Source organism: Equus caballus, chromosome 20, assembly GCF_041296265.1.
Source record: "Equus caballus isolate H_3958 breed thoroughbred chromosome 20, TB-T2T, whole genome shotgun sequence".
NCBI classification, from domain to species: domain Eukaryota; kingdom Metazoa; phylum Chordata; class Mammalia; order Perissodactyla; family Equidae; genus Equus; species Equus caballus.
The window spans coordinates 53549634-53564800 of NC_091703.1; the positions used below are offsets into that span (position 1 = coordinate 53549634).

General features: G+C 41.0%; 1 protein-coding gene across 9 annotated transcripts in view; it reads left to right on the plus strand.

Moving 5' to 3' along the window:
* The window catches only part of EFHC1 (EF-hand domain containing 1), a 76401-nt gene extending 61629 nt beyond the window's left edge, over nt 1-14772 (plus strand). For all 9 annotated transcript variants that reach the window (XM_001498967.7, XM_023625076.2, XM_070245678.1 and 6 more), the window contains 2 exons: nt 12346-12556; nt 14000-14772. In XM_001498967.7, the coding sequence (XP_001499017.4) occupies nt 12346-12556; nt 14000-14071 (283 nt within the window). In that variant the 3' untranslated portion in view covers nt 14072-14772. The remainder of the gene's footprint in view (nt 1-12345; nt 12557-13999) is intronic.
* Nucleotides 14773-15167: the final 395 nt, after the last annotated feature.

The window sequence follows — 15167 nt, forward strand, 5'->3', positions numbered from 1 at the left end:
TCTTAGAGGGATAGCTTTCAGTTTTTCTCCATTGAGAATGATATTGGCTGCAGGTTTATCATATATGGGCTTTAATATGTTGAGGTACTTTCCTTTTATACCTATTTTATTTAGTTTTTATCATAAATGGGTGCTGTATCTTGTCAAATGCTTTCTCTGCATCCATTGAGATGATCATGTGATTTTTATTCTTCATTTGGTAATGTGGTGTATCACGTTGATTGATTTGTGGATGTTAAACCATCCCTGCATCCCTGGAATAAATCCCACTTGATCATGATGTATGATCTTTTTAATGTATTGTTATATTCGATTTGCTAGTATTTTGTTCAGGATTTTTGCATCAATGTTCATCAGTGATATTGGCCTGTAATGTTCTTTTTTTGTGTTGTCCTTGTCTGGTTTTGGTGTCAGGGTAATGTTGGCTTCATAGAATGAGTTAGGAAGCTTTCTCACCTCTTCAGTTTTTTGGAAGTTTGAGAAGGATAGGTATTAAGTCTTCTTTGAATGTGTGGTAGAATTCACCAGGGAAACCATCTGGTCCTGAACTTTTATTTTGGTGGAGGTTTTGATTACTGTTTTGATCTCCTTACTGGTGATTAGTCTATTCAAATTCTCTGTTTCTTCTTGATTCAGTTTTGGAAGGTTGTATGATTCTAAGAATTTATTCATTTCTTCCAGATTATCCAGTTTGTTGGTGTACAGCTTTTTGTAGTGTTCTTTTATAATCTTTTGTATTTCTGAGGTATCCATTCTAATTTCTCCTCTTTCATTTCTGATTTTATTGATTTGAGCCTTCTCTCTTCTTTTCTTGGTGAGTCTAGCTAAAAGTTTGTGAATTTTGTTTATCTTTTCAAAGAACCAGCTCTTAGTTTCATTGATTTTTTTCTATTTTTTTTTTAGTCTTTATTTCTGCTCTGATTGTTATTATTTCCTTACTTCTACTGATTTTGGGCTTTGTTCTTCTTTTTCCAGTTACTTTAGTGTAGTGTTAGATTGTTTATTTGAGATTTTTCTTGTTTGTTGAGGTAAACCTGTATTTCTCTAAACTTCCCTCTTAGAATTGCTTTTGCTGTATCCCATAAATTTTGGCATGTTGTATTTTCATTTCATTTGTCTCCAAGTATTTCTTGATTTCTCCTTTGACCCAATCGTTGTTCAGTAGCATTTTGTTTAATCTTCACATATTTGTGGCTTTTCCAATTTTCTTCTTGTAGATGATTTCTAATTTCATACCATTGTGGTCAGAAAAGATGCTTGGTATTATTTCGATCTTCTTAAATTTATTGAGACTTGTTTTGTGGCCTATTATGTGATCTATCTTGGAGAATGTTCCATTTGCATTTGAAAAGAATGTGTATTCTGCAATTTTTGGATGGAATGTTCTATATATATCTACTAACTCCATCTTGTCTAAAGTGTCATTTAAGGCCAATGTTTCCTTATTGGTCTTCTGTTTGGGTGATCTATCCATTGGTCTAAGTGGAGTGTTAAAGTCCCCTACTATTATTGTGTTGCTGTCTATTTCTTCTTTTATGTCTGTTAATAATTGCTTTATATATTCAGATGCTCCTATGATGGGTGCATAAATATTTGCACATGTTATATCCTTTTATTGGGTTGTTCCCTTTATCATTCTGTAGTGCCTTTCTTTGTCTCTTGTTACGGTTTTTGTTTTAAAGTCTCTTTTGTCTGATATAAGTATTGCTACCCCAGCTCTCTTTTCATTTCCATTTGCATGGGGTATGTTTTTCCATCCCTCTACTTTCAGTTTGTGAATCTATTTAGGTCTGAAGTGTGACTCTTGTTTGCAGCGTATATATAGTTCTTGTTTTTTAATTCAGTTGGCTACCCTATGCCTTTTGATTGGAGCATTTAGTCCATTGACATTTAAAGTTGCTATTAATAAGAATGTACTTATTGCCATTTTGTTACTTTTTTTCTAGGTGTTTTAGTAGTCCTCTATTCTCGTCTTCTTCTCTTGCGGTTTGATGGCTTTCTTTAGTATTATGTTTGGGTTCCTTTCTCTAAATTTTTTGTTTGTTTATTATAGGTTTCTGGCTTATGATTACCATAAGGTTCATATGTAATAACTTACGTATATAGCAATCTATATTAAGTTGACAGTGTCTTAAGTTTGACCTCCTGCTAAAAGCTCTACTCTTGTACTTTCTTCCTCCCACATTTTATGTTTTTGATATCATATATAACCTCTTTTTTGAGCATATCCACTATCCTCTTATCATGGAAATAGATAATTTTAGTACTTTTGTCTTTTGACCTTCATAGGTGATTGATCTGCTACCTTTACTGCATACTTGCTTTTACCAGTGACTTTATTGTTTTTTTTCTTTTTTGATAATTTTCTTATTCCTGTTTGTGGTCTTCCCTGTTCCACTTAAATAAGTCCCTTTAGCATTTCTTGTTAGGCTGATTTTTTCATGACAAATTCCTTTCATTTTTGCTTGTCTGGGAAACTCTCTCTCCTATTCTGAATGATAACCTGGCTGGGTAGAGTATTCTTGGCTGTAGGTTTTTTCCTTTCAGCACTTTAAATATGTCATACCACTCACTTCCAGCTTGTAAGGTTTCTGCTGAGAAGTCAGCTGATAGCCTTATGGGGTTTCCTTTGTATGTAACTTGTTGTCTTTCTCTTGTGGCTTTTAGGATTCTGTCTGTATCCTTAATACTTGACATTTTAATTATAATGTGTCTTGGTGTGGACCTCTTTGGGCTTATCTTGTTTGGTGCTCTCTGTACTTCCTGTACTTGGATGTCTGTTTCCTTCCTTAGGTTAGGAAAATTTTCAGCTATTATTTTTTCAAGTAGATTCTCTGCCCCTTTATCTCTCTCTTCCCCTTCTTGGGACACCTATAATGTGGATGTTAGTGTGCTTGATGTTGTCCCAGAGGTCCCTTGGACTATCCTTGTTCTTTTTAATTCTTTCTTCTTTTATCTGTTCAGCTTGGGTGATTTCTTCTAGTCTTTCGTCAAGCTTGCTGATCCATTCTTCTGTGTCATCTACTCTGCTATTGAGTCCTTCCAGTGAATTTTTCATTTCCAGTTTGTATTCTTCATTTCTGATTGGTTCTTTTTTATATTTTCCACTTTTTTTGTTGAAATTCTCACTGAGTTCATCCATTCTTCTCCCAATATCAGTGAGCATCCTTATGACTTTTAGTTTGTACTCTTTGTCAGGTAGATTATCTCTGTTTCATTTAGTTCTTTTTCTGGGGTTTTGTCCTGTTCCCTTATTTGGGACATATTCCTTTGTCTCCTTATTTTGCCTTTTTCTCTGTGCTTATATCTATGTATTATGTAGGTCAGCTATGTCTCCTGATTTTGGAGAGGTGGCCTTATGTAAGAGATACCTTATGAGGCCCAGCAGTGTGCTTCCCTCTCATCACCAGTCCCCAGTGTTCCAGGAGTGACCCCTGCATGGGTTCTTTGTGTCCTTCTGTTGGGGCAGGATTGCTCTTGCTGCAGGTGTCTGGGGACGCTAGGCTGTCCCCCTAGCTGCTGGTTGTAATGCTCAGCTGCGTGTGGCTGCTATGGACCCTTCAGTCACTTTATCAGGCACGGGGAGCCCCAGCACAGTTGGCTGCAAGGTCTAATAGCACATTCCTGTTGCAGTTTTTCTGTTAAGGGAGTAGGCCCCCAGGGTGGCTGGTTGCTAGGCTCAGGGGCTTACAATTGCTATAGGCCTCCTGCTTGCAAGGCTCTTGTCAGCTCTCTCAGGATTGCAGCTGAGTGAGGCTGGCCCCAGGCATAGGAGCACCCAATTCTTTCAGGCTCTGGAAGGTGGGGGCCGATCCCCTATATGGCTGTTTGAAAAGCACAAGTCAGCTGCAGCTGACAAGCCCCACTGTCTGCAGGGCCATACACCACATCACCGCAGTCCTGCTCTATGCACATGCCCTGACCCACTGAAGCAGACTCAGTTGCCCCACTGCAAAGTGGGGCAACAGTCCACCAACACAGGCCCACCCCTTGTGCATGCCCTGCCCCACAGAGGTGGACCCCCTCACCCAGCTGCTGAGGTTCCAGGCACCCCACCTATGTGGACCCACAAGTTGCCTGAGGGCTTGCTGTTGGGTTGGGCCAATCCCTAGGATGGGCTGTCTGCCCTGGCTGAGCTGGATTTAATTGGTGCTCCAGTGGGTGAGGCAGGCTTTGGGCTAACAGGCCTGGGGAAGAACGCCAAGGGCATCTGCTAGCGTCTGTGTCAACATGACTGTACTAGGTCACACTAATGGCTGCTGCCAATGTCTCAGTCCCTGGGGAGGTCTCACCAATCCTGAGATGCACCCAGAGCCTATCAAGTGAGTCTCTTCATCAAAGGACTGTGCACCTTTCTTTCTGGTGATTTTAGGTTGCTTTCCAAAAATGTGTGAATTTGTGCATGGGCCCTTTAAGAGCAGGCTTTTTTTCCCTTATGTCTGATAGCTTTTCTGGGGGTATTCCCCGTTGTAGTTAATAGCCAGCAAACCCAGATATCATGACACTCGTCTCAGTTGTACTGAGTCCAAAAGCTGCTTATTGTGGTAATGCTCCCCTGCTCAGATCCCCCACTCCTCCAGGGAAGGCTTCATACCTGAAGGTTGCTCCCAGTTGACCGTTAAACACCAAGGCTTGGAGGTGGCTTTTTTCTCTCCAGAAAGGGACTTCAGCTTTTTCCACCTCAGTCAGCACTGTTCCTTTTTGTGGGGGTTCTTTTTATCCAGTTTTCAGTTCTCTCTCAGGGGTAATTGTTCCAAGAGTAGTTGTAAATTTATTGTGTCCATGTGAAGAGGTGAGTTCAGAGTCCTCCTATGCCGCCATCTTGACACCATCCTCCCAATTTCTTTTCTTTTATTCTACAATATCTCTTCCCTCTCTGACTTCTCCTTTTTGTTCCCACCATGATTTCCTAATTTAAAGCACTCAATCAGTTAGGAGTTGCATTTGTCTGCACATAATAACAACAAAAACAAATTTACTTTAGCTTAACCCAGTGAAGTTTTAGGTTTCTCAGGGAACACAGTGTCTGGAGGGAAGCAGTCCAGGGCTGCTGTGATGGCTTTACGATGCCCACAGAGACCTGACTTTTTCTCTCTCTTCTCTCAGACATCCTTAGCAAGTAGCTTTTGTCCTCATGCTTTTTCCTCTGTGGCCACAAAGTGAATGTTCCATCTCCAGCATTACATCTGTATTCCAGGCAGGAATAAGGGGAAGGTCAAAGGCTAGAAGACTGAAATCTTTCCTGTTTTTGAAGGGCTTGTCCAGAAGCCCCACCTAGCAACGTCTGCTTACATCCCGTTGTGTGGGCTGTGTCACATGGCCACTCCTAATTGCTGCTCCAAACAAAATAAGGGCTCTATTAGGAAGACGGAGAGGGAGAATATTGGACAGGTAATCACCAGTGTCTGCCATACTCCCATGCCTGCTTGCCTAGGCTTCCACAATGCCTCCTGACTCATCTTCCCACCTCCACCCTCTTTCTCCCTTAATCCATTTCACACACTGTTACCAGACCAGTCTGCCTGAAACCTGGCTCCGAATTCATCATACTCTTCACCTCCAGCTTTATTGAGGTATAATTGACAAATAAAAGTGTATGTATTTAAAGTGTATGATGTGATGATTTGATATACATTGTGAAATGATTCCCACAATCAAGTTAATTAACACATGCTTCATCTCACAGTTACCATTTAATTTTGTGTGTGCTTGGTGGGAACACTTAAGATCTACTCTCTCAGCAAATTTCAAGTATACAGTACAGTATATTAACTATAGTCACCCTGCTGTACATTACATCCAGAGAACTTATTTGTCTTATAAGTGGCAGTTTATACACTTTGACCAACATCTCCCTTTTCCCCCAACCCCCAGTCCCCAGCAGCAACCCTCTACTCTGTTTCTGTGAGTTTTGACTTTTTTTAGATTCCGCATATAAATGAGATCATACAGTATTTGTCTTTCTCTATCTAGGTTATTTTACTAAGCATAATGTCCTTCAGGTTCATCCATTTGCAAGTGGCAGGATTTGCTTCATTTTTATGGCTGAATAATATTCCTCTCTGAGTGTGTGTCACATTTTTTTTAAATCCATTCATCTGTCAGTTCACATTTAGGTTGTTTCCATGTCTTGGCTATTGTGAGTAATGCTGCAATGAATGGGAGAGTGCAGATGTCTCTCTGAGATACCAATTTTGTTTCCTCCAGATAATCTCCAGAATTGTGATTGCTAGATCACACTAGTGTAGTTCTATTTTTAATTTTTTGAAGAACCTCCATACTGTTTCCATAATGACTGCACCAATTTACATTCCCACCAACATCAGGAATGTATAGGGTCCTTTTCTCTACATGTTTGCCAACTTGTTATCTCCTGTCTTTTGATAATAGCCATCCTAACAGGTGTGAGGTGATATCTCATTGTGGTTTGATTTGCATTTCCTTGATAATTGGTGATGTCAAGCATCTTTTCATATACCTGGTGGCCATTTATGTGTTGTCTTTGGAAAAATGTCTATTCAGGTATTTGGCCCTTTTTTGCGGGGGGAGGGGGTTGACGGGGAAGATTGGCCCTGAGCTAACTTCTGTTGCCAATCTTCCTCTTTTTGCTTGAGGAAGATTGTTGCTGAGCTAACATCTGTGGCAGTCTTCATCTATTTTGTATGTGGGATGCTGCCAAAGCATGGCTTGATGAGCAGTGTGTAGGTCTGCCCCTGGGATCTGAACCTGTGAACCCCAGGGCACCAAAGCAGAGTGGGCAAACTTAACCACTATACCACTGGGCTGGCCCCAATCTTTGGCCCATTTTTTAATCAGATTGTTTGTTTTTTTGCTATTGAATTGTATAAATTCCTTGTATTAGATGGTTTGTGCTATGGTGTGAGTGTTTGTGTGCATCTAAAATTCACATGTTGAAATCCTGGTGGCATTAAGAAATGGGACCTTTGGGAGGTGATTAGCTCATGAGGGCAGAACCCTCATGAGTGGAATTAGTGCCTTTATAAAAGAGGCCCCAGAGAGCCTGCCAGCCCCCTTCCGTCACATGAGGACACCGTGAGAAGGTGCTGGCTATGAACCAGAAAGAGAGCTCTCTCCAGCCTCCAGAACTGTGAGAAATAAATTTCTGTTGTTTGTAAGTTACCTAGTCTCTGGTATTTTGTTGTAGCAGGCTGAATGGACTAAAACAGTTTGCAGATATTTCCTCCTATTCCATAGATTGCCTTTTCATTCTGTTGATTGTTTACTTTGCCATGCAGAAGCTTTTTGTTTTGATGTAGTCCCACTTGTTTATTTTTGCTTGTTTTGCCTCTGCTTAGAGTGTCATATCCAAAAAAAAAAAAGTCATTGTCAAGACCATTTTCAAGGAGCTTTCTTCCTATGTTTTCTTCGAGGAGTTTTACAGTTTCAAGTCTTATGGTTAAGTCTTCAATCTATTCTGAGTTAATTTTTGTGAGTTGTATAAAACAGGGATCCAGTTTCATTCTTTTGCCTGTGAATATCCAGTTTTCCCAGCACCATTTATTGAAGAGACTATCCTGTCCCCATTGTGTATTCTGGGCTCCCGTGTCAAAGATTAGTTAACCATATATACATAGGTTTATTTCTGGCCTCTCTATTCTGATCCGTTGGTTTATGTGTCTGTTTTTATGCCAATACCATATTGTTTTGATTACTATAGCTTTGTAATATAGTTTGAAATCAGGAAATGTGATGCCTCCAGCTTTGTTCTTCCTTCTCAAGATTGCTTTGGCTCTTTGGGGTCTTTTGTAGTTCTATATGAATTTTAGGATTTTTTTCTATTTCTGTGAAAAATGCTGTTGGAATTTTGATAGAGATTGCATTAAATCTGTAGATCACTTTGCATAGTATGGACATTTTAACAATATTAATTCTTCTAATCCAAGAACATGTCATTTATTCATGTCTTCTTCAATTTCTTTCATCAATGTCTTAGAGTTTTCAGTGTATATATAGGTCTTTCACTTCCTGGGTTAAATTTATTCCTAAGTATTTTATTGTTTTTGATGCTATTGCAAATTGTTTTCTTAATTTATCTTTCAGGTAGTTTCATAATTTCTCTTTCAACTGATTTCTGTATGTTGATTTTGTATCCTGGAACTTTACTGAATTCAATGTCTAGTTCTAACAGTTTTTTGGTGGAGTCTTTAGGATTTTCTATACATAAGATCATGTCATCTGCAAACAGAGACAGTTCCTTTCCTATTTGGATGCCTTTTATTTCTTTTTCTTACCTAATTGCTCTGGCTAGCCTGTGTTGAACAGGTGAGAGTGGCCATCCTTGTCTTATTCCTGATCGTAGAGAGTGGGCATCCTTGTGTTGTCCACTGTTGGCTATGATGTTAGCTGTGTTGTCATATGTGGCCTTTATAATATTGGAATACATTCCTTCTATACCTAATTTGTTGAGAGTTTTATCATCAAAGGATGTTGAATTTTGTCAAATGCTTTTTCTGTATCTATTGAGATGATCATATGATTTTTTCTTCATTCTGTTAATGTGGTGTATCACATTTATTGATTTGTGTATGTTGACCTATCCTTGCATACCGAGGATAAATTCCACTTGATCATGGTGTATGATCCTTTTAATATGCTGTTGAATTCAGTTTGCTAGTATTTTGCTGAGGATTTTTGCATGTATGTTAATCAGGGATATTAACCTGTAATTTTCTTTTCTTGTATGATCTTTGGCTTTAGGATCAGGGTAATTCTGGCCTTGTAGTATGAATTTGGGAATGTTCCCTTCTCGTCAGTTTTTTGGAAGAGTTTGAGAAGGAGTGGTATTAATTCTTCTTCAAATCTTTTGTAGAATTCGCCAGTGAAGCCATCTGGTCCTGGGTTTTTTGTTGTTGTTGAGAGATTTTTGATTACTGATATTCAATCTCCGTACTTATTATTGGTTTATTCAGATTTTCTATTTCTTTATGATTCAGTCTTGGTAAGTTATTATGTTTCTCGGAATTTTTTGTTTGTTTGTATCTAGGAATTTATTGATTTCTTCCAGGTTATCCAATCTGTTGACATATAATTGTTCATAGTAGTCTCTTATGATCCTTTGTATTTCTGTGGTATCAGTTGTAATTTCTACGCTTTCATTTCAGATTTTGAGTCTTATCTCTTTTTTTCTTAATTAGTGTAGCTAAAAGTTTGTCAATTTTGTCTTTTCAAAAAACCACCTCTTACTTTTGTTGATCTTTTCTATCATTTTTCTAGTCTCTATTTCATTTATTTCTGCTCTGATTTTTATTATTTCCTTCCTTCTGCTAACTTTGGGCTTAGTTTTTTTCTTCTTTCTCTAGTTCCTTGCAGTATAAAGTTAGGTTGTTTATTTGAGATCTTTTTGTTTTTCTTAATGTAAGCATTTATCACTATAAACTTCCTTCTTGCAACTGCTCTTTGCTGCATCCTATAAATTTTGGTATATTGTATTTCCATTTTTGTTTCAAGATATTCTTTGATTTCTCTTTTGATCTTATTTGGTTTTTTAATTATACTACTTTTAAGAGGTTGCCATCACTCAAAAACAAAATTCTAAAGTTCTTAGTCTGGCATCCAAGAACTTGCTTGTTGTGGCTCCAGTGACCCTCTCAGCGAGTTCTGGCTTCCCTTTCTGCACGCTGTGCACCCCAGACAAACAGGTTTATTGTATTAACCTCAGTTCCTCTCTTCATGCTTTTTCTCAGGCTGTTCCCATTGTCTGCAGTTCCTTTATTTCATCCTACGGGTGGGTCCAAGCCCTCACATCCTCCAAGGCCTAGGTCAGATGCCACCTCCCAGTTCAGCCCTTCCTGATCCTGTCATCTTTTTTACCTCTTAAAATGGTAATGGTCATTTCCTCTCTTCTTTTAGTGATTTTAAAGTCTATGCCTTAACTCCCCTTCTGGAGAGCAGGGATCCTTACTAGAAACAGGTTCCTTGTTACACTCAACAGTTTATTGTAAAGCTAGCATTGAGCCATTCGTGTTTAATAAATAGTTTTAGATGAGTGAATGACTATTCCTACTAGGACTGTCAAAAGAACTTTGTTAAAAACTAACATTTGTATGTGTCTGCCATGTCAGGTATTAAGTGCTTTATATTTAATAACGCATTTAATTCTCACAACAATCTTTATGAGGTGGCTTCCCTTGGAAACTAACACATTGCAGATAAGGAAACTGAGGCACAGAACAGTTAATTAATCTACTCAAGCTCCTGCAACCTTTAAGTGGCAAAGCCTAGATTTTGAACGAGGCAGGTTCTAGAGGCCATGCTCTTAACTATAGTTTGTTCTGCCTCACTGGAGAAAAGCACCAAGAAATTGGGATGATTTTTTTTCGTTCCCCAAAACCCCAGCACATGGTTGTATATCGTAGTGGTAAGTCCTTCTGTGTGAGCCACCACCACAGCATGGCAACTGATAGGGGTGGTGTGGTTCCATGGCCTGGAAATGAACTCATGCTGCTGAAGTGGTGAGAGCACTGAACTTTAATCACTAGGCCATCAGGGCTGGCCTGGGGATGTTCTTATTCAGCTTCCTGACTACCTGAAGCCCTCTAGGCAAGTGACTGCGTGTCCTAGGAGTGGGTTTACTGTCACTTGGGCAAAGGGGAGGCCCTGGATCACGAATCAAGAAGTAAGGTTAGGCCAAGGGGTCAACGCGGAACCCTTGCAATTGAAATGGCCACACTTTGAAGTTTTAGCACATTGTTGGTATCAGAGTTGCCTTCTGCCAAAAACAAAAGAAAAAAACCATAATAAATATATTCTTATTCCCCCCACAACTTTTACACAGAAGGTACACACTTTTGCATCATGATTTTCTCACTAAGTTTATCTTTTGCAGCATTGTCAGTGCTGCCTTATTATTATATTGCCTGATGGTAGTGTATATTATTTAACCAATTCCTGATCTTTAGACCTTTTTTTTTTTGACATTTAGGCTGTCTCAAAACAGCGTTATAGATGTATCTTTGTATACAACTCATGATCTTTTCCTTAAGATAAATTATTTGAAATTCTTTGCTGGGCTTTTGCTTCATGTTTCCAAATTGTTCCTGAAAGGTTATACCACTTTATACCTCCTCCAGCAAGGATCGCCAGCAGGCAAAAAGGGAAATGAGTGAAAAGGCTGTTTGGAGCCGTGAACTTTTTGAGTATCCTATACAAGAAAAAGCAGGAAGGGAGAAGCAGTGGTGGGTTAGTAGAGTGAGGACTAGAAGGAAGGGGTCAGTGAGAGGTGGCTGGGCAGACTGGAGAGAACAGGTTAGAACTGGAGTGAGATGTCTGCTGTTGCCTTGCCTCTGACATGGGATCAGGAATAAGTCACTCAGGTCTTCAAGTCTGTTTCCTCACCATTGAACAAGGGAGGGGTGGGGCTGGCCCTGTGGCATAGTGGTTAAGTTTGCATGTTCCACTTCGGCGGTCTGGGTTTGCACGTTCGGATCCCAGGTGCAGACCTACACCATTCGTCAGCCATGCTGTGGTGGCAACCCACGTGTAAAGTGAAGGAAGGTTGGCACAGATGTTAGCTCAGGGCTAAGCTTCCTCAGTGAAAAAACAAAACAAAACAAAACAAAAAGGGAGGAGTGTTTACTAAGTTTATATGGGTCCCATTTTGTTGCAAAATGGATTTCTGAAGATGAAACATGAGAGAATCCTTTCCAGCTCTAAAATTCTTTAACTGTGTAACTGTACCTTCATGTTCAGAGGAAATAAGAATCAGGCTCCTGCTTCTCCTGGTTGTGATTTGGAAGGATAGACTTCTCTCTTCCTGATGCTCTGGGTCACTAATCTCTCTTGGTTTCAATAAATGCTAGGCCTAAGATCCTCAACCCCCGACACAGGGCAGTCTCTTAACGTCCATAGACAGCCTGTCACAAAATTCAGAGTGAATTGGAAAGGGGATGTTAAAAGTACAAGAGATTTGTGACTGCAGAGTTATGGTTAAAGATTTTTGAAACTGAGACATTTGTTTTTAGATGATGTAACGTACAGGATGCTGGTCTGCAACGGCATTACGGGACAGTCATGTGACTCCCACAAACAAGGAACTTGGGATGGTGGTGGAGGTAGATTTGGCTCCTTGTGGGGCAGTGATTTAACAGATGGCAGCAAGGGAGGCGGAGCTTCAGTTCAAAAGCTGCCCCTCCTTAGGCCTTCGGGATGTGGGCGTCAGCCGTCAGCCAGCCCCTGCGGGCAAGTGGTCAGTTATTGGTCTGCTCTGTGTCAAAGCTGTTTGTCATGAGAAGCTTCCCCCACTTCACCAAGTGAGAACTTTGGTCACTGAGAAAGACTGGTCAAGAATAAATACTATGTCCAGTAATTTTCTTCCTTTCTCTACAGCAAGCAAACTGAGGTGGATCCAGGCGTGCAAGAACTGGAGGTACTAATAGACACAATCCAGAAGCAACTGAAAGATCCTCCATGCAAAGACAACATTCGTGAGGCATTTCAAATTTATGACAAGGAAGCTTCAGGATATGTGGACAAAGAGATGTTCTTTAAAGTCTGTGACTCTCTTAACCTCCCAGTTGATGATTCCTTGATCAAGGAGGTCAGTACAAGTTACTGCCCTGGGTGGATCGTAGAGGCTGAGCACGATTCATTTTCTCCTAAAGGCAGTTGCCTGTGTATTTCGTTTTAACTGGGGATGATCGAGGATGTTCAAATCAGATCTCCTGGTCGGCCCCGATTATGGTATTTCCCCTTGATGCTAGCACTGATGCTCCTCTCTAATGGCTGTTGCAGGCATCTCTTTAAGTGGGGGTGGGGGTAGACAGCACAGAGTGGCTGGTGAGACCTGTCAGGGCAGAAGGAGGGCAGCAGAGGGCATCATGGAGGGGCAGCCGCCAAGGGGGACTCAAAGGCAACTGGACTGAGCAGGTGGGTGGGCAGCCTTTGACACCCCTCACGGCCCATCAGTAGCACCAGCATGGAAGAGGGTGTGACCACTGCACAGGGACAGTGGCATCTGTCAGTAGGGGTCACATGGCCAGCTGCACGTGGAAGAATGACATGGACATTCTCCTACTAGGATTTTTATGAATGAGTTGAAAAGGGCGTTTCCTGCACTTTATTTTCATAATAAACCCTGTTAGCCAGGGTTCCCCTAGAAGTCAGAACAAAAAAATTTCTCCCACAATTGCCAACGACTGCAGCTCCCTGAGACATTCTCACTGATTAGGAACACAGAGGGGCTGCAGACCATCTTAAGGATCTTTGAGCAAAACGGGATGTTCGGAAGTTAAGACTCGTTTAGGGAAGGCTTCTCTTTGGGCCTAGAGTGACCAGGGTGGAGACGAGGATTTGTTGCAGACAGAACATTAGCAAGGAGCGGGGAGGCAGATAGAAAGGTACCGGTTCATGTGGCTGAACACCCACTTAGCGTCCCAGATTTCTAAAGACAGCCTGCCCACATTTTGATTTTTAAGTCATTGGTGCTCTCTGTGACCTGACACGGGAGAGAGGAATTGCCGTCAGTGGGAAGTGGGCCAGGGAAGGTGTGGGTGGGATGGATTTGCACATGTCATAAAGGTAGCACAGCGGATCAGTCTACTACCACTCACAGCTGAGTTTCAAGGTACATGGTTTGAGCAGTGACATCACTAGATTCTTCTATTAGGTATTAGGCTGTGATAACAGAAACCTGCTATTTTAAAGAGTATTACTCTGCACAGAATGGGTGGAAAAGTCTTGTATTTGAACATAAAAACAATTAAAAGTGCTTTGGAAATGATAATGCCCTTATAAATACAAATGTTAGTCCTGACGTCCTGGGCAGGCCATTTACTCCATCTGAGCTTTGATTTCAGAGAGTGTAAGATGGGGATAATATCTGACATACCTACCAGGTTCACAGGATCATTTCAGAATCTAGTGAGGATATTAACACTCGGAACTGGTTGAGCAAGGCCGGGGAGTATTATGAGTGAGTGCTCTGCCGTGACGCCGAGGACAGCCCTGCGTGTCTGTCACTGCTCCTCTGCTCTCTCTGCAGTTGATCAGGATGTGCTCTCACGGAGAAGACAAGATCGACTACTACAACTTTGTTCGGGCTTTCTCAAACTGACCTGCCGATGAGGGAGTGCAAGACACTTTTTGGAGGTTGGACCTACACTTTGAAATATACCTTGTACTCTTTGTAGAAGCATTTACAGAGCTCTTGAGATTATATTTCTTTATGGTCCTTCTCTTTCGCTACTACTAAAGTCTAAATTAAATTGGACCTTGTAGGAGCTCAGATTGGTGCCTTATTGAGGGAGGGAGGGGTAGAGGTTTCGTGATGGTTAATTTTATGTGTCAACTTGATTGGACCATGGGTGCCTAGATATTTGGTCAAACTCTATTCTGGTGTGCCTGTGGGGACATTTCTGGGTGAGATTAACATTTGAATCGGTAGGCTGAGTAAAGCAGATGGCCCCTCACTGTGGCTGGACCTCATCAGGTCCATTACAGGCCTGAATTGACCAAAAAGGCTGAGCCTTTCTCAAGTAAGGGACAATTCCTCCTGCCTGCCTTCAAACTGAGACATCAGCTTTCTCCTGCCTTCGGACTCAAACTGAAACATCGGCTCTTCCTGGGTCTCAAGCCGGCTGGCCTTCAGACTGGACTGCACAGCCAGCTGTCCTGGTTCTCAGGCCTTCGGACAGGACTGGAACTATACCATCACTCTCATGGGTCTCCAGCCTGCTGACTGCAAATCTTGGGACTTGTCAGCCTCCATAATCGCGTGAGCCAATTCCTTATAATAAATCTCTTTCTTTCTCTGTATACATCCTCTTGGTTCTGTTTCTCTGGAGAACCCTGACTAATACAGGTTTACAGGGATTGCGAGCAGCAGGAAAGATAGAATTTGCTAAGAGAAGCGTCATTTGGGGTGTTGGAAAATAAGCACACAGTACTAGTATTGCTACCAATACCCGCCACACCTGCCTGCTCACCCTAGTAGGAGAGGGAAATACACCACATTCTTCAAACTCTGGTTCTATGCCACGAGTAGGACCCGCATTTTTAAAAAGTGGAACAGAAGAGGAAATAGTGTGTACACACAGTAGGGTATGTACTGTTTCATGAAACTTCTGTTTCAGCTGAATGTGTATTTACTAGATCATGATATAAAATCTATTTCTTGATGTGGGTTATAGTAAAAAAAATTTTTTTTAGAA